The 22,596-nt window shown below is 42.5% G+C and overlaps 2 protein-coding genes across 2 annotated transcripts; one reads left to right on the top strand and one right to left on the bottom strand.

Annotated features, from left to right (window-relative positions):
• Positions 1–13,307: 13,307 nt before the first annotated feature.
• On the bottom strand, positions 13,308–15,588 carry LOC120666680 (G-type lectin S-receptor-like serine/threonine-protein kinase At2g19130). Its single transcript, XM_039946584.1, has one exon. It carries the CDS (start codon positions 15,476–15,478, stop codon positions 13,859–13,861), a length of 1,620 nt encoding a protein of 539 aa, XP_039802518.1. The 5' UTR covers positions 15,479–15,588; the 3' UTR covers positions 13,308–13,858.
• Positions 15,589–18,310: 2,722 nt separating this feature from the next.
• Positions 18,311–21,119, top strand: LOC120666677 (adenine DNA glycosylase-like). Its single transcript, XM_039946581.1, has 7 exons — positions 18,311–18,698; positions 18,845–18,904; positions 19,322–19,438; positions 19,533–19,630; positions 20,040–20,590; positions 20,671–20,774; positions 20,849–21,119. Exons 1-7 carry the CDS (start codon positions 18,336–18,338, stop codon positions 20,945–20,947), a joined length of 1,392 nt encoding a protein of 463 aa, XP_039802515.1. The 5' UTR covers positions 18,311–18,335; the 3' UTR covers positions 20,948–21,119.
• The last annotated feature ends 1,477 nt before the right edge of the window (positions 21,120–22,596 follow it).

Below are 22,596 nucleotides of genomic sequence, written 5' to 3'. Positions count from 1 at the left end.
GATGCACATTAAGGTAACTCTCATTCAGTTGTAATCCCGTCCGTCATTTCGAATCCATATTTATGAAACAATAACATTATTTTTTAATTATATGCTAGGATTAACCCGAGGATACGGAGTTGATTAACAAAACGATACCAAATTTCAGTAAATTGGTATGTATCTTCGGTGGTGGACTTATGCCGCAAACTAGACGAAGGAGGCGGATAAGATCTTCTGGTGATAGTACTTGGCCTGCGCAAGAACAGATGCCCGGAGGTTCGTCAAGTCATACTGCACCACCTGCAGCACAAACTTGTGTTAACTGGGATGACGACATGGATGACTTCATGCCCCCCAAACCATGGCCTCCAACACATGATGTTCCTCCCCCTGTACATGAACCTAGAATCAGAAAGGAGACAAAGGGAAAGGCAAGAGGTTTGTCAAGTCATGTTGCACCACCTGCAGCACAAACTTGTGTTAACTGAGATGACGACATGGATGACTTCATGCCCCCCAAACCATGGCCTCCAACACATGATGTTCCTCCCCCCATTACATGAACGTAGATCCAGAAAAGAGAGAAAGGGAAAGCCAAGAGGTTCATCGAGCCATACTACACCACCTGCAGCACCACCATCTGTCAACTGGGATGACGACCTAGATGATTTCATGCCATGATCTATAACATATGATGTTCATCGGTTTAAGATGTATTCGCATTTAGTATTGTTAATGTTGTATTATGCTTGTATGTATGTCTTGTACCTAACTTGCATTCACTGGACATGTACATAATGTCGAGTTTGAATCGTACTTAGTCGTAATGGAGCATCGAAGTATAAACATGTCACTAGAATACTAAAAAGCAAAAAATAGAAACTACAGTTATGAATTATTTCAATTAATTATAGAAAATAATAGATAGAAAAATCTAAAGCAAAAAATTGTGTTAAAAATACCATATTATATATCCATTGTGTACTTCTACTAATGTGAAGTCCAACAAAATTAGATTTTCCATTTTATGGTTTTTTTATGATTTACAATGATTTTTCGATGATTCATTCGAAATAAATAAAAAAGAAAAAATGACAAAACCACCATCCAAAACCACTTGAGGGGGTTATTTGTCCGGTTTTGAAAAGGTTGGGGTGTAGAATATCTGGTTTTATAGGTTGGGGTATTAATTAGTCAACTGCCGATAGGTGAGGGGGTTATTTAGACTTTTTCCGATAAAAATTTATAATATAACCTTTTAGCATAAGTCATGATGACCACTATCATCGTGCAAAATTGAACTTAAGATTCCATTTGTGCAAGGAAAAATTAAAAAAAAAAGACGAAACTTGTTAAGGGACAAAATGGACCAATTGATATAACTGTCTGAGTAAGTTGAGTCAAAAATTATTTTACCAAGTTATGCGAACTTTGAGCATACTTGTGCAAAATAACGTGGACTTTTTCCCTTGATGTAATAACATGATTGTATTGTGATTTGTCTTAAACTAGTTTATCTTATTTAAACATTGTTGACACCCAAAATTGGCACAGTTAAGGTTTGTTGGATAATCTGGGCACATCGGTCAGACATGTCATCTAAACTGGTCAGACCGGTCAAGTCAACTTTGTCAAATTGATAATTGGACTTTACCATTGCATAGATCTCATCGAGACGATCGAAATAAAAATATATAGAACGTCTAATTTGGACTCCGGATGAGGAAGTTATGCCTCCGGGAAGACCTGCAGCACGGTCAGACCGATCAGACGGGTCCAGGGGCGGACAAACCGGTTCGGAGACCGGACAGACCGGTCCGAAAAGCCCAATCCGAGTTAGAAATTGTATTTTGACACGGGATTTATAAGGGTTTCGACTCCTAATGGGTATAGACCACCCACCCTATAAATATAAAGGGTTACGGCCGATTGATACACATCCAATTGAACAAATCAACTTTTACCTCTATACAAACCCTAATTCTCTTCCAACCTCGACATGTTATTCGTCTACTGATCTCGATGACCAGAGATGGCGTTCTAAGGCTTGATGGTCAACCTAGGGCATGTCTGGCGACGTTCACGCCCTGACGGGGTCCCTCCCGGGCGAGATCTTCGGCGGCCTTTGCTAGTTTGCTTGTAAACTAGTCGTTCTTTGTTACGTAAGCGCATTGGTTATCTCTTTGCTGGTTTGCTTGTAAACCTTGTTGTTCTTCACCACGTAAGTGTGATAGTTATCCCTCGAGACGACCGATTTCGGCGAAATCCTAGAAATCGGTCCGACTGGTATGTTCAACCGGTCTAACCGGTCTGCGCAGCCTCGCTGCCCTTCGGTCCGTTTGTGACTCGCACGCTCGAGTGCTCTCGTGTGTTGGCCGAAACTTGCGTCAACACAATTTTGGCGACTCTGCTGGGGAAGAAAGATCTGATTCCTCAAATCATTCTATCAAACCCTAGCCTTTTACCTAATTGATCTATAATTTTGGTTCGCCATTATTCTTGCATCTGGACATTTAGACCGATCTCATCCACATACTCGTGGTATTGCATCAGGCTGCTCAAGCCGATTGCATTCTATTTTGCTTGCTGTTCCACATCAAAGATCAAAAGAGAAGCAAAGGGTTAGTCATTGATTGCTTGGATTATCAAGGATATCTGGATTTGTTGATCACAAGACCAGAAGCATCAAGACTTACTAAGAAGCATACATGGCAGGTTATTCTTATGCTCCACAGCAATATCACTACACCACGCCTAAGGTACAGCATGCAAGCACATCACATGCTAGTACCACAAATTCTCGTGTTGATGTTGCTAGAAATAATAACAGTGTGCATATTGCATCGGCTAGTAATTATTCAGATGGTTTTAATTATGCTGGTTATAATCTGAAAATTACATGCAACAGCCCATGACAAATAATATGCATACTTTGAATTTTCATACTACTAGCAACATACAATATACACCTTTTCATACATCGGTAGCGGAACAAGTTCATATGCCGATGAGAAATTATCAAGGCCAAACTAATGTGGTGAGTTCGGCCAATTTTTATGAGGCACAATATGCTAATAATTTTAGTACAATTCAGCAAGGTGTTTCATATATTAATTCATCGGCAGCAAATTCACAATATTTGCCTCCATTCAGAGTATGCCGATGAATGAAAAAATTTGCCAAACTGATTTTAGCTATCCGGCCAATTATTCTCAAACTTCATATGCTGCACAACATGTTATTAGAGTGGATGTTGCATCTACAATTTCAGCACCACCTGCAGCAAATATTGTGCCTTCAAATTTGGTCCACACTTGGAACGAATCGGAACAGAGATTTCATGATCACTTTTATAGTGGAGGTAACGAAGCTACCTTGACAGATTAACATCGATTAAGTAAGGTAGAGATGAGTCTATCAATGATTACTTTAGAAGATTTAAAGATGTTAAAAACTGATGTTTTAATTTGTCAATTTCTGAAAAAGACTTGGCAAGTTTGGCTCTAGGCGGTTTATGTTCTCATTTTAAAGAAAAGCTCGAAGGTTATGATGATCCTTACATTAGTCAACTTTATATTAGAGCTTTAATTCAAGAGAACAAATTTAAGAAAGCCAAAAAAATGTTGTAAAGCTCATCAGTCTAGTACACATGTTGATTGTGAATCCAGCACATTAGACGATGAGAAAAAAGGAAATAATTCAGATATCGATAATAATTTAGTTATGTTGGGAACCGAATCAAATAAAGATTGTTCCGAATTTACTGTATCACAAGAAACAAGTCTAGCTATACAAAATCGTGGCAAATTCAGTAAAATAGCTATACTTACTTTTTCTAAAGCCGAATGTGTTGTGCATTTTAATAGTGATTATCGCATTATTGAGCAACATATTCTGGCTGAGAAAAGTTTGAGCAGTGAAGAAACTTGCATTGTAAAGGGGCATAGCAATGGAAGCAACAAGGGGTCATTGGTATGTCAGCAGAAGGGGATTTCCTGCAACTCTTGAAAGAACGGTCTGACCGGATCTATAAACCGGTCTGACCGGTCCATGAAGGATGTGACTGTGGACTGCTATCAAGAGGAGAAGCGTGATATTATCCACATCAAAGTTTCACGCCTCTCCAACATATTTGATAAGGTATGCTGCACAAGTAAATTATTTAATTCCCAATTAGATCATGTGGTTTCATTTGATGCATCTAATAGCAAAATCATTGTGAGTAACCCTAGAAAATCGATTGAGGAGGGTAATTTACTTGCTAGCAGTAGAGTAATTTCAGATAGTATCGGCCAATGCATTATGAAAATTAGAAAGGCCGATAATAGTAATATCTTGGCATTTAAAATCGCTCCATCATCATTGCCAAAATTTTTCTCCAAGTGGTTTACTTGTGATCATTCTGGAATTAAAAGTAAGAAACCAAAACCGAAAAGCATTGTGAAATCCGATGATGATGTTGTGATAAGCTCTAAAGCATCGGATATGAGAGGCATAAAGAAAGGTATAGCCGAATGAATCAATGAGAAATCTAAATCGTTCGTTTGCTCAACCTTAAAACCTTCTCCACAAAAGCATCGGTTAGAGAAAATAAAATACACTTTTGATTTGGCTTTGTGTGATGAGTTATTTGATATCTTGTTTGAACAAAATTTTATTAAACCTTTTGATCACAAAGTATTGCTGTCATCTCTTGATGCAAAGGAACAAGAATATTGCAAGTTGCATAATTCATTTGGTCACGGTACTCAGAATTGCAATATGTTTCGCCAAATTATACAATCGTCCATTAACTCCGGACGATTGAGATTTGCTCATGCACAGGAAAATGACCAATTGAAATCAATTGGTTCAATTGGTCTTGGTGATAAGAAGTTACAAAATTGGCCAACATCAGCCAATTCATGTAACAATGAAAATTTTGGTGACGAAGAGGATTCTAACTCCTTGAACAATGAGAAAGACATCGTCCATGAATTGCAAGTTGAGGATACTCTCGAGGACGATGACCTTAGTGAAGTTTCAGGAGGCACTGGGGGGCAAGTAGGTTCTTCACAATTAGAAAAGGAACCAGTTACTCCTACTGTGCTGGAAACACAGGTCAGACCGGTTTGCTCAACCGATCAAACCGGTACCGAACAGGTTATACCGGTTGCCCAAACCGGTCAGACCGGTTCTGATCATGGACGCCCAAAAAAACTAAAATCAGAGCGTTCTAAGACCAATGGGGGTAAAGACCATTGTAAGCACAAGGGCAAGAAGCCAAAACTTAGTTTGGTGAACTTCTCGGTAAATATCTAAAAGAGAATGAGGCCAATCGTGTTAATCAGTCAAATAATGTTAAATCATCAAGGGTGCCTCCTAAATATAATTCTGGGAGTTGGAATCGGCAAGAGGAAAAGTTTCATTCAGCAACATCATATTCTCCATTGAGACCATCAATGCCAATCCCATATACTCCACATTCCACTAGTTTTCATCGCTATTCATCATGGGGATGGGATGATTCATGGGCATATACTCCTTCATATTTTAGACCATATCATGTAGAGTATGCAGCTCCAAGAGAATCAGTGCATGCAGGACAGCCACATGTTGATATTGACCATTTCAAGCCAAAGGATCGGTCTAGAGTTCAAAACAAGAAAAAGGTTGTCAAGCAGATTTATGTGGTTAAAAGGGATGGCCGCAAAAATGCAAGTTCAGATCTGAATAAAATTGATAAAAAGCTGATTGATGTGTTGAGGACTTCGACTATTGATGGCAAAGGGAAGAAAAAATTGAGCTTTGATCCTCCGAGTGTCAAATCCGAACAAAATAAGTTGAAAGGGCTAAAAATCAAGAAGAAAGTACTGCTGTCCAAAACTAAAGTACAACCGAGATGCTTACTCGGTTCATCAAATTGGCAAAAGAACGAGCTCCAGAAACTTAGTGCTCAAGAGTTGAAAGAAAGGAACATGGCATGGGTTCCTAAGTGGAGCATTCAAACTCAAGACAAGGATGATGGTCAAGCAAAAGGTGCAATGCAATTGAAGAAGAAGAGGAGGTACAACAGACGATCTCCGAATCTAAGGTTTGCATCAAATCATCAAAATTATTGGTCACTACATCATCCATTAGCCATGCAAATGCCACATATACCTATGCCTTGGAATTCATCTTTATATGCTTTTGGTTATCCCTCATATTCTTATTTTGATCCTCGAATGCCATATGGGTCTTCATATCATAGAGGGTTATCACATAATTGTTATGCATATTGATTAATTTCAAAAGCCGAAATATTTAGTTCCTCGAGATGGTTTTAATTCTTGAATTCATATATCTCTCTACACTTTATTTCGGCTGTACATATTTATTATGGATGAATTCACTACGGACGATAATTTATATCGTCTTTGGCAATATATACGGCCGATGAATGTCTTTGATCATCGTCCTAAAGCATTAAGTTTCCCGATCAGAGATTACTTAGATGCTTTGATGGTCGGGGGGCAAGATGTTTATAAGTTGTGTATTTTTCCCTATGGATTTTATACTTTGCTGAATCGGCTTGAAAGAATTCTCAAGGCATTAATTCTGTTTTATTTCATCAAGTGATGCTATATGAGAAGTAGGGCCAATTTAAATACTTTTAACCAATAATTAGGCCGAATACAAAATTTTGTGTTCGAGCTAGAAATCTTGAAATCCATAGGTATGAAATATCCAAAAATATTTGGTAGTTCAATATTAATAGGTGCAGCAAGTACCAAAGTTAAAGTAATCCTTATTTGGATCACTAAATGCTTATTATGAGAATATCTTATTTTGATGAATTCATCATTTATCATACATCTGAACATGTCAATAATGGATCTGATATTTTGACAAATCAAACATCTAGCTATATAATTAGAAAAGGTCAAGTTCATATCAAAAGGCCGATGTTTCTGGACAGACCGGTCCAATCGGCTCAGGATACCGGTTTGACCGGATTCCAAGACCGGTCTGACCGCTCGTAAGACCGGTCTGACCCTTTTTCCTGTAGAAAACAATAAATCGGCTATGGTGGCCTAAAATTATGATGCAGCCGAGTTAAGCCATTAAGTTGCTGAAGCAAGCCGAACAAGTTTCTTTTATTTTGGCTAGAGATTTTTGATTCATGGATGTAAGATTGGTGGATACTATCTTTAGTCCTTATATGATCCCAATCTTAATTCTGGAAAACATTGAAAGGATCAAATTACTATTGATCATAATTTTGTCAATTTGTGCATCCATGGTCATTTGAGGATGTGAGAATGATTTTGAACGATATTTCAAATACTTATAGCCGAGGTGATGTGTACTCAGGCTCGTCGTCTCACTGAAGATACAGGAACATTGGCAGAAAAATGAAACTATTGTTGAGCAATATCAAGATATATGGTTGATAGAATTCCTTCATCATTGACGACAAGATGTGATTGGCGCACCGGTGCTTCTCATTGTTTCAGCGTAGTTTTGGCTTGGAGAAATGTTTCTTGGTATGCAAGTTTTACCAAGAAACAGGCGGCATATGTTGACACCCAAAATTGGCACAGTTAAGGTTTGTTGGATAATCTGGGCAGACCGGTCGGACCTGTCATCTAAACCGGTCAGAACAGTCAAGTCAACTTTATCAAATTGACAATTGGACTTTATCATTGCATAGATCTCGTCGAGACGATCGAAATGCATATATAGAACGTCTAATTTGAACTCCGGATGAGGAAGTTATGCCTCCCGGAAGACCTGCGACCGGTCAGACCGGTCGAGGGGCGGTCAGACCGGTTAGGAGACTGGTCAGACCGGTCCGAAAAGTTCAATCCAAGTTAGAAGTTGTATTTTGACACACGATTTGTAAGGGTTTCGACTCCTAATGGGTATAGACCATCCCACCCTATAAATATAAAGGGTTACGGCCGATTGATACACATCCAATCGAACAAATCAACTTTTAGCTCTGTACAAACCCTAATTCTCTTCCAACCTCGACATGTTGTTCGTCTACTAATCTCCACGACCAAAGATGGCATCCTAAGGCTTGCTGGTCAACCTAGGGCACGTCCAGCGACGTTCACACCCTGACGGGTCCCTCCCGGGCGAGATCTTCGGTGGCCTTTGCTAGTTTGCTTGTAAACTAGTCGTTCTTCGTCACGTAAGCGTGTTGGTTATCTCTTTGCTAGTTTGTTTGTAAACCTTGCCGTTTTTCACCACGTAAGTGTGATAGTTATCCCTCGAGACGACCGATTTCGGCAAAACCCTAGAAACCGGTCCGACAACCGGTCTAACCGGTCTGTGCGGTCTCGCTGCCTTTCAGTCCGTTTGCGACTCGCACGCTCGAGTGCTCTCGTGTGTTGGCTGAAACTTACATCAACAAACATATAGACGTTGTAAAAACTGACATTCTAGTAAGCTTTTTCTTTGTCACATTTTATCCAAATTTCAACTGTCTTTCAAACACTTCTGTCCATGCGCTTGCTCTGTGCTTTGCTGTGTGCTTTCAAAGACAACCCAAATCCCTCACACTTCACAGGCTCCGTTTGGTTTCAGTAGCACTATTCGCGCTAAAAAAATACTAAATGAAGTTTATTTGCAAAATCTTTTCACAGATGTGTATAAGTTTTCGCGACGAATCTAATGATGGTAATTAATTGATGATTGGCTACAGTAATGCTACAGTAACCAATCTCTAATCGATTTGCCTCATTAGATTAGTCTCGCGAAATAGCACAAGAGTTGTAAAATTAGTTTTGTAAACTGTCTTTATTTATTTGGCAACGTATGCTATGGAAACCAGCCTACTGTGAAAACTCGTGCAAACCACGATAAAACAGTCGTCTAAATTCACCGAAAAAATCACACAAGCAGATGATATGATGATACACAATCTTGTAAAATATCTTGTTCAAACTCGACTTTGTTTGCAAGATATAAAAATAACAAATTTCAAGCCAGAAAGCTGTTATATGATTTGTTAGAAATTTGTTATTTTTATATCTCACAAACGAAGTCGAGTTTGGACAAGATATTTTACAAAGTTGTGTATCATCATATCATCTGCATGTGTGATTTTTTTGGTGAATTTAGACGACTGTTTTATCGTGGTTTGCACGAGTTTTCACAGCAGACTGGTTTCTATAGCATACGTTGCCTATTTGGTAATCGAGTTCTTGATTCGTGTCTGTGGTTTGATGCTTGCCGCAGGAGGTGAACGAGATGCGGGCGGGGCTCGGCTACTACCGGAGGGCTCGATTTCTGCTGGAGGTGAGTTGTGCTCGTTATGGATGGATGGGCGAAGGATAGGGGCGTGTCTATCGGAAGGTTGGCGCTTGCTTGGCAACCTTAGCTGCTGTGCGCGTTCCCTGTTCGATGTTTTGCCTCACGGAGTCTGGGAGATTAGTTCAGAGTTCCATTTTCCTTGAAATGAATGAAGGAAATATGTCCGTTCATGATTTGCTTTGCATTTCAACTAATTGTGAGATATCAATATGTCTGTTCATCTGCTGATCTGACATTTTGGGTTTGTTGGAAAAAAAAACTCGTAATATCAGATAATAAGAATGATAAATTACGTATGATTGTGAATTGTATTCCACCAATCCTCTCGGTCAGTTTATATAGAGTGCAAAGACTTGAGGGCAAGACCCCTTTGTAGACACATAAGGCAATCTCCAATGGACATATCTAATCTAAATTATCAAATATACTCAAATATTTGGTCCTGCCACTATGCTCATGTGTACATAGGTTGGAACATGATTTTTTTTGGGGGGCTGGGGGGCGGTTGGAACATGAATTGATATATTTTAAAGAGAAACTGACGTTGCATAACCTTTGAGTAGTATGTGACCATTTTGTGTTTTTTGTTATGGACACTAAAGCTGTTTGGAGCACTGCAGAACTGCATATATGTAATTTTACTATCATATTTTCTGAAATATATAAATTTAGAAATAGGGGTTACAGTATCTTAAAAGTAACACAACAAAAAAATGATTATAATTTTACCAATAACAGATTTCTTGTATACAAGCTCTATTTGTGGTGGACACTTAACAGATAGCTCAGACCTCTTTGTATTTAGTTCGAGTCCCTAGTCTTTGTATTTTAGAATGTGCATATTACACACAAAAAAAACATCATACAACTTTATTCAGAATACAAGGCAAGCACATAAACAGTACTTTCATGGATATTACAATCGATTTATATATTCGGCTTACTAAAAAAGGCTTAGCAGCAAGTGGAGTAACGAGAGCTTCCAGCAACAGTTTGAAGCAGCCTTGGCATTGGGGGTATGTTAATTTCAAGTAGACCCTCAAGGATCTGAACCACCTTATTCATTGTTGGCCGGTCAAACTCATCATCTTGAATGCACCAACATGCAATTTTGCAAACTATTTCAGCTTCTTTCAAATTCGCATCGCCACATAATCTGGTGTCAAGTAAACTCCTAACATCTCCATGAAGAATCTCCCGTGTGTGACGGAACCGCCAAATTAAAACTCTAATTAAGCGTAATGGCCGTCATTTGAACACATCAGACGCATTAGCTTAATGACTTAATTTGGCGATCCTTTCTCAACCCACGGCCCGATCGAAACCACACCGGTAGTCCCCCGCCCACACTACTCAATAACATTTTGCCTTAAGTCGAAGTTTTACTTTTAAGTCGTAAAAACCCTAAAACTAGTCATGCTCGTATCATCCCGATGTGTTTCGGCTCTGATACCAGCTGTGACGGAACCGCCAAATTAAAACTCTAATTAAGCGTAATGGCCGTCATTTGAACACATCAGGCGCATTAGCTTAATGGCTTAATTTGGCGATCCTTTCTCAACCCACGGCCCGATCGAAACTACACCGGTAGTCCCCCGCGAAGGAGGGCGCAGATGGTACAAGCACAACTTGATACTTAAAAATACAAACACTATAGGAGGACGAAACCTTAGGTTTTACAACCCGAGTTCAAATATACACATAATTTACAAAAGTTGCATAATTTACAAATTTTACATCCGATGTACTGAAATTCAAATAGACTAGATCCTACAACTACACTAGCCTTCAAAAGCCCTGACTAACCATGACCGGTCAGACCGGCCAGCGCAAAAACAGAAAGGATGATCACTCTGCCCACGAGTGTACAACCCGACAAGGTCCTAGCCTAAGGGTCTCGCTTCTCGACCTGCCACCCCTCTGCATCCCGGCGGATGAACTTGACACAACAGGGGGCAGAAGTCGACGTCCAGGTGTTCTGTAATAATAAATGTGGCAACAACCCTGAGTATTCTAATACTCAGCAAGGCTTACCCGACCAGTGGGTATAACTTAGCCACATATCTAGACATGCAAGGCTTTTGGCTGGTGGTTATTTTTGCAGAAAGAGCGACTAAAGTAGTTTCCTTACTTTCATTATTTTAGCACCAGGTTCTATATAAATGAACTCTCATCTAATATTTGCATAGACCCTCTATAGCAATCATAGTGGCGCAAGCAAACATAATTCAATGTGCTCAACATTTTATATAATTATACATAACTCACATTCTAACATTTTGCTACGATGCAGCAAAGAGATCAAGGCCCTCATGACCGCGAGACACGGCGAATCGATCCGATTTAACCTTGCAAGGTGGACCTAACCAACACGGCACGCAAAAGCCCAGTCGGACTCCACGCACCAACCATTCCCCTCCCCGCCTCGAACTACAGGAACCAGCCCAACGACATAGGTCAGCCGAGCTCAATGTGAGACCACCAAAAGTAAACATACGCATCCCAATTCTCCGCGACTACTCGACTCGCCTCAGGAGTTGGGTGCAGGTTCCTGTACTTTCGAAGCAAAGCAGTACTCGGCTTACCAGTTTCGACTACCTCCTACTCCCAGTATGCGGTTAGTATAATTCAATCCCCGATCAGCACTGCCACAACGACCAGTCCTTAACCGACACGGGCGGGGCTAAGACACCCAGGAACCCTGTCCTGCTGCCAAACCTAATACCATCATCCCCGCCCAGTCTCCCATCTTCATATCCATTTCGATCCATTTCTCAAATACTGAAGTATAAAGATAATAATGCATCTCGCGAGTAACCGGCAATTACTCGTCTTCTAAAGTTTTCCTGTGTCTCGCGAGTGACACGAAGTCACCCGACTTCTACCGGACTTATTTAGCCTAGCACCGCTATCGACCTAGACATACTAGTAAAAACTCAAGGAAACCTAGGGATCATGCAGCTAGGGTTCCAATCAATTCCTAATACGTAATGTGCAAGTAATAAATAAGACATATACATAGTGAATCATAATTTGAAATAATAGGACATGCACTGGGGCTTGCCTTGTGTCTGCTGCTCAACACTGGGGTGAGATGGGCCTTGGGCCGACTCCCCACGATCCTCCTGCTGCAGGGCTTGCCCCTGCGGCTCCTGTGGCTCCGCAACCACCTCGTACACGACTCCCTCAACGGCGGCGTCTACACGTATGCACATGATATGAGAATGTATGCAATATAATTTGAAACTTTTAAATAAACCTTAACCGATCACCAATACTGCTACCCGAACAACCCAACGTTCAAAATCCTGCAAAACCCGGAATATCCGGATTAATATCCGGAGCATCCGGATTCCCAAATCCGGAGTATCCGGGATAATACCCGGAGTATCCGGGTTTGGCACAACTTTCGCCCCCAAAACTGAAACTTTGATTGAGGCAAAATCAACCCACAAAATTTGAAACCCTTCTAGACCCTAGTAGAGTGATTCATAAGAAGATGATTGACCCAAAGGAAATCGCTTAACACATCCTAAAACGATCAAACCACTTAGCCCTAGCTTGGGTACCTTGAGGAAGCTTCCCTTGCAAGAAAAGCTCGAAAATGAAATCACCCCAAGGTGGAATACCTGGAGAAGATGATTCCCCACGCCGATTTGAGCTTCTTTGGCCTTGGAAATGGATTGGAGGGAAGGATTTGGAGTTTAGGGCTAAGGAGAGGGGAAGAGCTCGTGGAGAGAGTGAGGAGGAGTGAAAAACGGAGTAATAACGTTTGGGAACAGTCACCAAACCCAAAACACATGATATACCACTCCAGGTCCGGAGTATCCGGGTTAATCCGGAGTTTCCGGTTCAATACCCGGAGTATCCGGATATTTCCGGAAGTTCCGGGTCCAAATTCCGGAGGTTCCGGTTTTCCCCAGACTCCAGAAAAGGAAACTGAGTTTGAGCAGAGTTTCGACTTGATTTGCGACGGATAAACTCAGGTCACTAATTAATCAGTTAAGCCCAGTCTTTAACACTCGGGTGTTACACCGTGCAACATGTACAGGGTAATAAACATCGTGATTGGTACCACAAGAACATGAAATACATGAGTTCCTCTTTCCGGATACAATTTCCAGTAAGACCATCCCATAGGCATAAACATCTACTTTTGGTGTAATGGCCACTCCACTAATCCACTCTGATGCAAGGTATCCTATAGTTCCTCTTATAGTAGTTATGACTCGGCTAAAATCTCTTCCAAATAACTTGGCCATCCCAATGCAATTTTCGGGACAAATGATTCACTTAGAAGAATGTTTTCTGGCTTAATGTCACAGTGTATGATGCAATCTCGACATTTCTCATGCAAGTAGGCCAATCCTCTAGCAACACCAAGAGCAATCTGATACCTGGTAGTCCATCTCAATACTGTAGTGTGGCTCTGGAAAAGATGGATATCAAGAGAGCCATTTGGCATGTGCTCATAAACTAGTAATCTTTTAGCATCTTCACAACAAAAACCAATTGATTTGACTAAGTTGATTTGCTGGATAATTCCGATCGTGCTCACTTCAGCTCTGAACTGTTTCTCCCCTTGATGAGCTCAATCAAGCCTCTTCACTGCAATGGCAGTTGAACCATCTAGAAACCCCTTGAATACTGAACCGAAACCACCTCCACCAAGCTTCTCTGAGAAATTCTTGGTTGCACGTTGCAAATCAATGTATCTGAATGCGACGATTCCATTGGAATACTGAGCACTATTAGGTATGTGGCTAGAGTTCTTTATTTTGTTTCTCCAAATCACTAATAGCAGGATGGATGCAAACAAGCCTAATGCTGCAACAATTGTTCCAGTTGCAACTACAATTAGAAGCCAGCTTCTCTGTTTTTCCAAACTTTGCATATCTTTACTGGCAAGGCGAATGTAAATAGTTTCTCCATTGGAGTTTGGAGCTTCACTACTACACTGCCGTTTCCTTAGGTTGAGCAATTCAGTATGCCAGATGGAGCATCTACTGCTGCTGAAGGAATATGCAGTGCAAGAGCAATTATCCAGGCAAGCTTGAGCAAAATCGGAGGCACTTTTAGCGGCTTCTAATTTTTGGGCAGTCTGGGGCAAACTAACACAAGTCATGGAGTAGAATTTATCCGTGGAACTTGAGGAGCTTCCATTTGTAATACAATCTATTGGAGTATTTCTCAAGCATCCACCAGTTCGATCGTCTAGCATCCAATCTTCAGGGGATCGTATGTTGAACCCCTGCATACAAGTGCAATGTGGAAGTGCTTCATCATTGCAGATAGTAAAAGGTCCACATGCTGCATACACGTCACACTGAGCTTTGGGTTGGGCGTAGATGGGTACCCAATCTTGTGAGCCTTCAAGCCATATGAATGTCTTATATTGACCAGAGACGTCTAAGTAATGATGGGTGACAGCAGTTTCCTCTCCTGCTGTTCCAGACATGTAGTACTTCTCCTTTGCATTGTCAACAAATGAGTTATTAGCATTGTTCTCTGACATTTCTGGTATAGATGAAAAGTATTTGCCATTCCAAACACCTCTGGTCCAATATGGTTCAAAGGAGTCCAATGGGGTAAGGATGAACTGGTTAACACCGCTGGGGTCTAGCTCCTCACAGTAAAAACCAGTAGCTGGGCTGATTGAGTTTTTTCTAGAAATAAGACGACGATTCTGACCTGTGATCTTGTCCCACCCAAGCTTCGATCCGGGGAAATATGTATCTGTTGGGTAGTCAAAACTTTGCCACAAAATGTCCGACGAGTTCGAGGCATTCCTTAGGATGAAGTTCCCAATATTCAGGAGAAGAGCAGTGCTATTGTTTCTTGTTATTTTAGTTTGGGTGGACCAGATAATGCAGTCAGTAGAGCGGTGTGTGATTACAAGGTTGTCATCATGGGAGATAATAAGCTGCAACGAGGTGGGGTTTTCGATCGGGTCATCCCTATTTGCTACCCATGCTTGAGTAAACTTGGGGACTCTGTTGAACCATATGCCAAGGTACCAATTGCTATCCACTTCGAAGAATCCAAGTGCGTACCTTCTGTTTTTGGAGACAAGCTTGTCACCAATGGTGAGTGCTTGGCCAGCTGAGATAGTATCCCTCGTAGCAGAAATTGTAGGGATGGTTAGGGAGAGCAGTAGTGCTATGAAGATGTGTAGGTAGGGCATGGTGGTGCACAACGGGCGCTCTTGCATTCTTGCTTGAAAAGACGGGGAAGAAGAGGCAGGGTATGTACTTGCTGCTAAGTGCAACTAACTTTGATGAGGCCACAAAGAAATGGTTAAGGCAATCACTCCCGTCTGCATCGGGGCGCAAGCATATCAACTTACCAAGAGAACCACAGACCAGTCTGCAGAAAGCACATCAGACGACGGCGATGCAAGATATTTGTGTTGAACTGAGCAATAGCATCTATAGCACGGCAATAAAAAGTTCAAGATTTTCTGTTCATTTCTAAGCATTCCTTTGGCTCAAATGGGTGAGGGTGTCATTTTGTAAAATAGAATGACGAACTAATAATAAACGGTGCATATCTTCGTCATTAAGTGATTAGTGATATACGGAGTTTTTGAGTGTATCTGAATGAGGTAGACCCTCGAACGATCTAATATGTTGGTTGAAAGTTATTTGCACCTTTACATTCTTAAAAATATTTTTACCACTGTGAAACATTAATCACAACATGGCCCAGAGCCATAGTGTACTACATAGTAATAGTATACACTACCTCTATTCATAAATATATGATACTATTAACTTTTTTTTCAATCATTTCACTATTCGTCTTTTCTAAAAAAAATCCATGGAAAGAAATAATTATATAAATTGAATCTACAATACGTTTGATAGACATAGTGGTACTTATTTCTTTATTTAACTAATTTATTAAACAAATATTGTTGATCAACAGTGTCATCATATATTTAAGAATGGAGGCAGGAGGAGGTAAATAATGGGGGGAAAAAATCCGACGGTCATACTTGTCAATGGAGTTTTTATTTCTAATAGCATGACAATGGCACAGAGCCAGTGGCCACAGACGTCATAAAAGAGGCCGGACTATCATTCACCGTTTGTTCCCACTTTTCTCTTGACAACTAACCTCGGTTAAGAGACAAGACCAGCTGGGCCAGCCATTTGTCTTCCCTACCAGGACCGTTAGGTCATCCTGGACAGAGATTTGCCGTGCTGACTGAGTGACTAGCTGACTTGACTCTCACGATCACTCTGCCTCTAGCGTGTTCTTTTTTTTTTTTTGAAATGAAATCCTCTGGCGTCTTCTTTAGGGCAACCTTGAACGACATGTGGCAATCCAATTAAATTGGGCCCGTAACCCGTTCATACCAAATCCAAGTATCTTATCCTATTTTTCTTGTTCTCCATGCTAAGCATAAGCTAGCACAGAAACTAATACACTGTTAGTTCTAACTAAAGCATTATGATATCAACTTAACAACGGCTGTGCGATGATAGAAGCTACAGTTATTATTATCACAGTTAGTTTTAAAGCATTGGATATCACAGTTGGTTCTTATAGTTATATGGCAATTTTCAATAACAACATGGTATAAAGCATGGGATTAGCATTAGTAGTTCATTTTATTTAGAAGACAGCATGGGATTAGCATTAGTAGTTCATTTTATTTAGAAGACTTCTACACGGAGGGAGCTCTCCCGATAAGCATGGTTCTTCATGGAAGTCTTCATCATTGCACCCTGGCATATCTGGAAGCAAAGGAATGGCTTGGTATTTGAAAGATATGCCCAGCAAGTGTTATAAGTTGGAAAAAGAATTTTAAGGCCAAATGCGTGGTTCAAGCTCACAGAATGAAAGACTCTATGAAAACAACCTTCCTAACTTGGTTTTCTAATCAGCCTAACAGATTAGTTATTACCTCTTCTTTGATATAGATAGTCTTTTTTCCTTTAGTCATGCTTACAGTTGGTGTATAGTTTTTTTTCTCTGGTAGTTTAGTTCTCACTGTCTTTGTAAGTAACTCTCTAACCCGTCTTTTAATAATAAAAAATTCTACAGCGGGGTCTCCCTCCCTATTTTCGGTTCAAAAATAAAAGCATAGGGCGAGAGCCCCCCTCCCATGTCTTATCCATCCATCCACCTCCCCATTATCCTAAAAAAAATGATAGATCTTCTTCCTCCCGCCCTGTTCTTCTGCCGCCTGCCGTCTGCCGTCGACTCCTTCCGTCCTCCCACCCCGCACCGAACCTCCCTCTCGCCGGCGTCACCTCCAACGTCAGTGAGCACCGCCTCTCTCTCCCCCTTCCACTTCCCCTCCGGCCAAATTTGATTGGTTGCCCCTGCCCCGCCGTCAGCTCCCACCTTGTCGGTGTCCCCTCCGATGCCAGCAAGGATCGCCCTCTTCTCCCCTTTCCCCTCCCCTCCCCCACCTAGCCACCTAGTTCGCCTCTACCCAATAGCCCCCCCCCCCCCCCCCCCGCCGGCACCGCCCAACTAGCCTCCCCCACCATCCGCCCCCGCGGCACCATCACTGCCAGCATCACCGCCCACAAACCACCACACCATCAGTCCAGCAGCCTCTCTAGTCATTCTTCTAAATCCGCCAACCATGAAAATCCCCAAACCCAAAACCTAACCTGGAAACCCTAAATCCCTAAAGCGAATCCTTCTCCGCCCTACCGGCCTCCACCACCACCCGCGGCCAGTGACGATCTTGCCGCCGACCGCTCTGCCCACCTCCTGCCCGATTGTCGCTGGAGAAGGTAGGAACCTAGAGTTACTTTTCTCTCTTTTGTTACCTCCTTGTATGTATGTGTTTATAAAAGTAACAAAGGGGCTCTCCAGATAGCACTAAATTGAGAGATCGTTGTGTAGTTTTTTCGTTTATTTAAACATTATGGGGAGATTTTTTTGAAATTTTAATAAGTTTTTTCTTTGTGTCACGTTTTTCCACTGTTTTTCAAACATTTTTGTCCGGTTACAACTCTACTTCGTCGCTTGTCTGCTTGGTCTGTCGTCCCCTCTCCACGGCCACGGGCCACAGTGGCGGCAAAGCCCTAAAATTTCAAAATTCAATGGCCAAGAACCCCAAGGCGGCAGACAGCCGCCGCGGCCGGCCTCCCACCCGAAGGTCTCAACCGCGCCGCGCCAAGGCGGCGCCGGTGGCCTCCTCATCCGCTGGCGACATCGAGGACATGGCTCCCGCAGTGCCCGGGGCCTCGGCGGTGCTGCGCGCGCAGCTGCTCCGGTGGTACGACGCGCATCGACGCGAGCTTCCATGGCGACGCGCTAGCGGAGGCGAAGAGGAGAGGGCGTACGCGGTGTGGGTATCGGAGGTGATGCTGCAGCAGACGCGGGTGCCCGTCGTGGTCGGCTACTACGAGCGGTGGATGGCGCGGTGGCCCACCGTGCGGAGCCTCGCCGCCGCCACGCAGGAGGTGAGCAATTCTTGATACATTTGGCAAGGGAGGGAAAAAAGGCTGTAGATTTGTGGGGAAGATTCGATCTTTGACCCCAAAATGTTGTGGGGGGTAGATGGTAATCGAGTTCTTGATTCGTGGCTGTGGTTTGATGCTTGCCGCAGGAGGTGAACGAGATGTGGGCGGGGCTCGGCTACTACCGGAGGGCTCGATTTCTGCTGGAGGTGAGTTGTGCTCGTAATGGATGGATGGGGAAGGAACAGGGGCGTGCCTATCGGAAGGTTGACGCTTTCTTGGCAGCTGCTGTGCCCGTTCCCTGTTCGATGTTTTGCCTCACAGTGTCTGGAAGATTAGTTCAGAGTTCCATTTTCCTTGAAATGAATGAAAGGAAGGTCGTGATTTGCTTTGCATGACAACTAATTGTGATATATCGATATGTTTGTCCATCTGGTGATCTGACATTTTGGGCAGTTTGTCAGGAATTTAGTCTTGCATGTCCCTTCTGTTTTTTTTTTCGGTAGTTTTTTCAGCCTGTAGGGTTACCCTATTTTAGCAGTCTTGTGGTCTTTAGTACTATGAATCAAGGATGAAGGACTTATGTCTGTGGTTTGTGGCGGTTGTTCTTTATGTTGGGGAAACAGGGAGCAAAACAGATTGTCGAAAAGGGGGAGTTTCCTCGCACGGCGTCAGCCCTTCGTGACGTTCGTGGAATCGGGGATTACACGGCTGGAGCCATCGCTTCCATAGCCTTCAATGAGGTTGTTCACAGTTCAGCAACTTGTGAAATGAGTGTGTGCGTGTGCATTCTCAATTCCTTTTTCGAATGATTTGTGGCATTTTCTGTTGTTACAGGTTGTCCCTGTTGTGGATGGAAATGTGGTACGAGTGATCAGCAGGCTTTATGCCATTACCGACAACCCAAAAGAATCCTCAACAGTGAAGAGATTCTGGTTAGCATGACTGTCCTCTCCTTGTTGACAACTTAAAGAACTTGAGTTCATCTTGTTTGTTTTTTTGTCAATGGTAGAATGCTTATTGCAATGCTGAAATTTTTCCAGTTAGGTATTGCCATTTATTGTAGTTTGGCATGCTTTCTCTTTTTTGCACTGAACAATGAGCCTTAGTAATACATTGCATTGTGCTGTATAGTTGAAATGAAAATGTATATATTTGATCAACTTACAGTTTTGACTTGCATTTTCCAATCCACTCCTAGACTTAGTGCAAGCTTTACCCATAGTTGGACAGATAATTATACAACGATCCATATTTCTCCCGTAATTATATTGTTGCTGAGAATCCATTTTTGAATTGGGAAGCTTTACACTGATCTCAGAACTTACATTCTTTTCATCATAGGGAACTTGCAGGTCAGCTGGTTGATCCTTCAAGACCAGGAGACTTTAACCAAGCAATGATGGAATTAGGAGCAACATTATGCAGCAAGTCAAAGCCTGGTTGCTCTGGGTGCCCAGTCTCAAGTCACTGCCAAGCGCTTGCACTTTCACTGGAAAATCCATCAGTCCAAGTTACAGACTTCCCACGAGTGGTTCCAAAGGCCAAACCTCGGAGTGACTTTGCTGCTGTTTGTGTCGTTCAGATCGCACAAGGCTTGGAGGAAGAGGTGACAGATGCAAAGGGCAATGACAATCTCTTTTTGCTGATCAAGAGACCGGAGGAGGGCCTGCTTGCAGGGCTCTGGGAGTTCCCACTGCTCCTTGTGGACGAAGCGAAGACTGATTTGCTGAACAGGAGGAAAGCGATGGACAAGTATTTGAATAAGTTGCTTAGCATCAACGTGAGACAGAAATCTGATGTGATCCTTCGTGAGGATGTTGGTGAGCATGTCCATATTTTCTCCCATATTCGCCTGACAATGTATGTGGAGCTGATGATTATTAATCTCAAAGGTAGAGTATGGACAAATATTTTCTCCCATATTCGCCTTGTCTTACTTTCTGGTCTTGCTTGCTAACTAACTACATTCTAGATGGTGTGGATCGACAATGCCAAAAGGAAGATGATAGTACAAAGTTGAAATTCATCAACGAGTCCTCAATGGAGTCCATGGGATTAACGTCTGGTATTCGCAAGGTAATTGTAACTAAAGTTTTTACAATATGAAATCGCACTAGATCCAATCAAAATTAATGTGAGCATCACATCAGGTGTACAACATGGTCAAGGCTTTCAAGGAGAAAAGCCTCTACGTATCTGAGAAAGGTCAAGTACCCACGAGGAAAAGGAGTAGACGGTTAAAGCAGTAACTTAGGTGTGGAGTAGAGACGGCTAGTGCATTAGAAAATGTGATTTTTAATGCCTACTTTGGTACATGCATCTGAAGTGCTGAACTCCAAAACTGCTCATCAGTGTAAGCTTGCTGGGAAAAGGAAAGCTGGTAGTTCGTTGTGCAATTTTCCTGCCATTACCTACCTTAAACTTATCCATTGTGTTTTATGCACCCTCAGAGAGAGAGAGAGACAGAGAGAGAGTCAATATGTCATCTGGGTTAACCGAAGCAGAAAGCTGGTAATCAGCAGGCAATCACATTTATTTTGCGTGATATTGTTTGTCCAATAACATGGTATAACCAATGAAACAGCACAAAGTGAAAGTGATCGGGTGCTCTAGCCTAAGAGGGGGAGGGGGTGAATTAGGCTCTAATAAAAACTTAGACCTATGGCTCTAACTAGTTTGCACAAAACTTAAACTAAAACATGCTATCTAGATGTGCAACTAGGTTGTTCTAGTGTGAAACCCCTATCCCAAAAGAGTTTAGCAACCTATAGCCTTTCTTAACAAGAAACTATTCTATGAAAGTAAAGGCACACAAATTGCTAGTATGAAATGCGGAAGCTTAAAGAGCGGGATAGGAGATAGCAAACTCTTGACGCGTGTGTTTATCCCATGATTCGGTTAGCCACAAAGGCACACCTACATCCACGTTGTTGTAGCACTCACTAAGAGTATTGCTACTCGGCCACCAAGTCTCTTCCGTGAACACAATCACGGTCACCTTGGCCCCGGGTTCCACTAAGGAGCTTCTCCACAAAGGATGGGGGTCTCCACGTCCCCCGCACAAAGATGTCGTCGCCGCTCCACACCAAGTCGGAGGGTCGATGACGTTGCCGGCGAGCTTCAAGCTCCAAGGTGCCGGCGCACCAAGCTCTTGTTTTGGTTCACTAATGAACCACAGCACAAAGGCTCTAAGCCTTGCAAACTCACTCACTAAGAGCTAATCCTTTACACAACACTCTCAAAGTGTGCTAAGGGCTAAGAATATGATCTTGATGCTTTTGTATGGCTTGGAGATGTTCTTGGGTGTGTGTGGGATGTCCAGTAACTCCAGCAAACTTCAAATGGCCGGGGTGAGGCATATATATAGACCACCAAGTCTTGTAGCCGTTGCTCCAACGGTTAGCTGAAAATCTGCATACCACCGGTTGAACCGATGCCTCTGACAGGGGTAGCGTCGGTTCATCCGGTCACTCACAATCCGAAGTAGCCGTTGAACTTCTGACAGCTGACAAAGTGACCACCCGTTGAACCGATGCTTTGTACCGATGCATCACCGGTTCATCCGATGCTTAAGGATCTTTTCCTGGGCACTGACGTCATTGCACCGATGGTATACTCCGATGCTCCGTCGGTTGAACCGGTGCTGAAGAAACTTCTCCTGGGCACTTGACACCGTCTCTGGAACATAGGACGCCCAATGCACCGATGCCCCTCTTTGACCCGTCGGTTCAACCGGTGCCTATAGGCTGACTTGGCTTCGACTTCCTTCTGTACCAAAGTACCATGGCGTCGGTTCTTCCGACTACCATCGGATGCTCTGATGCCCATGGCGTCGGTTCTTCCGGTGCTACTGATCGAAGAGCTTTCAGGGCGCTGCCCTGAGACCCGCGAGGGGTGG

The sequence above is a fragment of the Panicum virgatum genome, chromosome 3N, assembly GCF_016808335.1.
Source record: "Panicum virgatum strain AP13 chromosome 3N, P.virgatum_v5, whole genome shotgun sequence".
Taxonomy (NCBI): domain Eukaryota; kingdom Viridiplantae; phylum Streptophyta; class Magnoliopsida; order Poales; family Poaceae; genus Panicum; species Panicum virgatum.
The sequence above is the reverse complement of the archived record's forward strand: the minus strand, read 5'-3'. Positions and strand labels throughout refer to the sequence as shown.

Excerpts from the sequence above, each read along its gene's own strand:
- LOC120666680 (XM_039946584.1), bottom strand. The coding sequence starts at position 15,478 with ATGCAAGAGCGCCCGTTGTGCACCACCATGCCCTACCTACACATCTTC.
- LOC120666677 (XM_039946581.1), top strand. The coding sequence starts at position 18,336 with ATGGCCAAGAACCCCAAGGCGGCAGACAGCCGCCGCGGCCGGCCTCCC. Across the intron at positions 18,699-18,844 it reads TCGCCGCCGCCACGCAGGAG|GAGGTGAACGAGATGTGGGC; the intron begins GTGAGCAATTCT and ends TGCTTGCCGCAG. Across the intron at positions 20,775-20,848 it reads TAACGTCTGGTATTCGCAAG|GTGTACAACATGGTCAAGGC; the intron begins GTAATTGTAACT and ends GCATCACATCAG.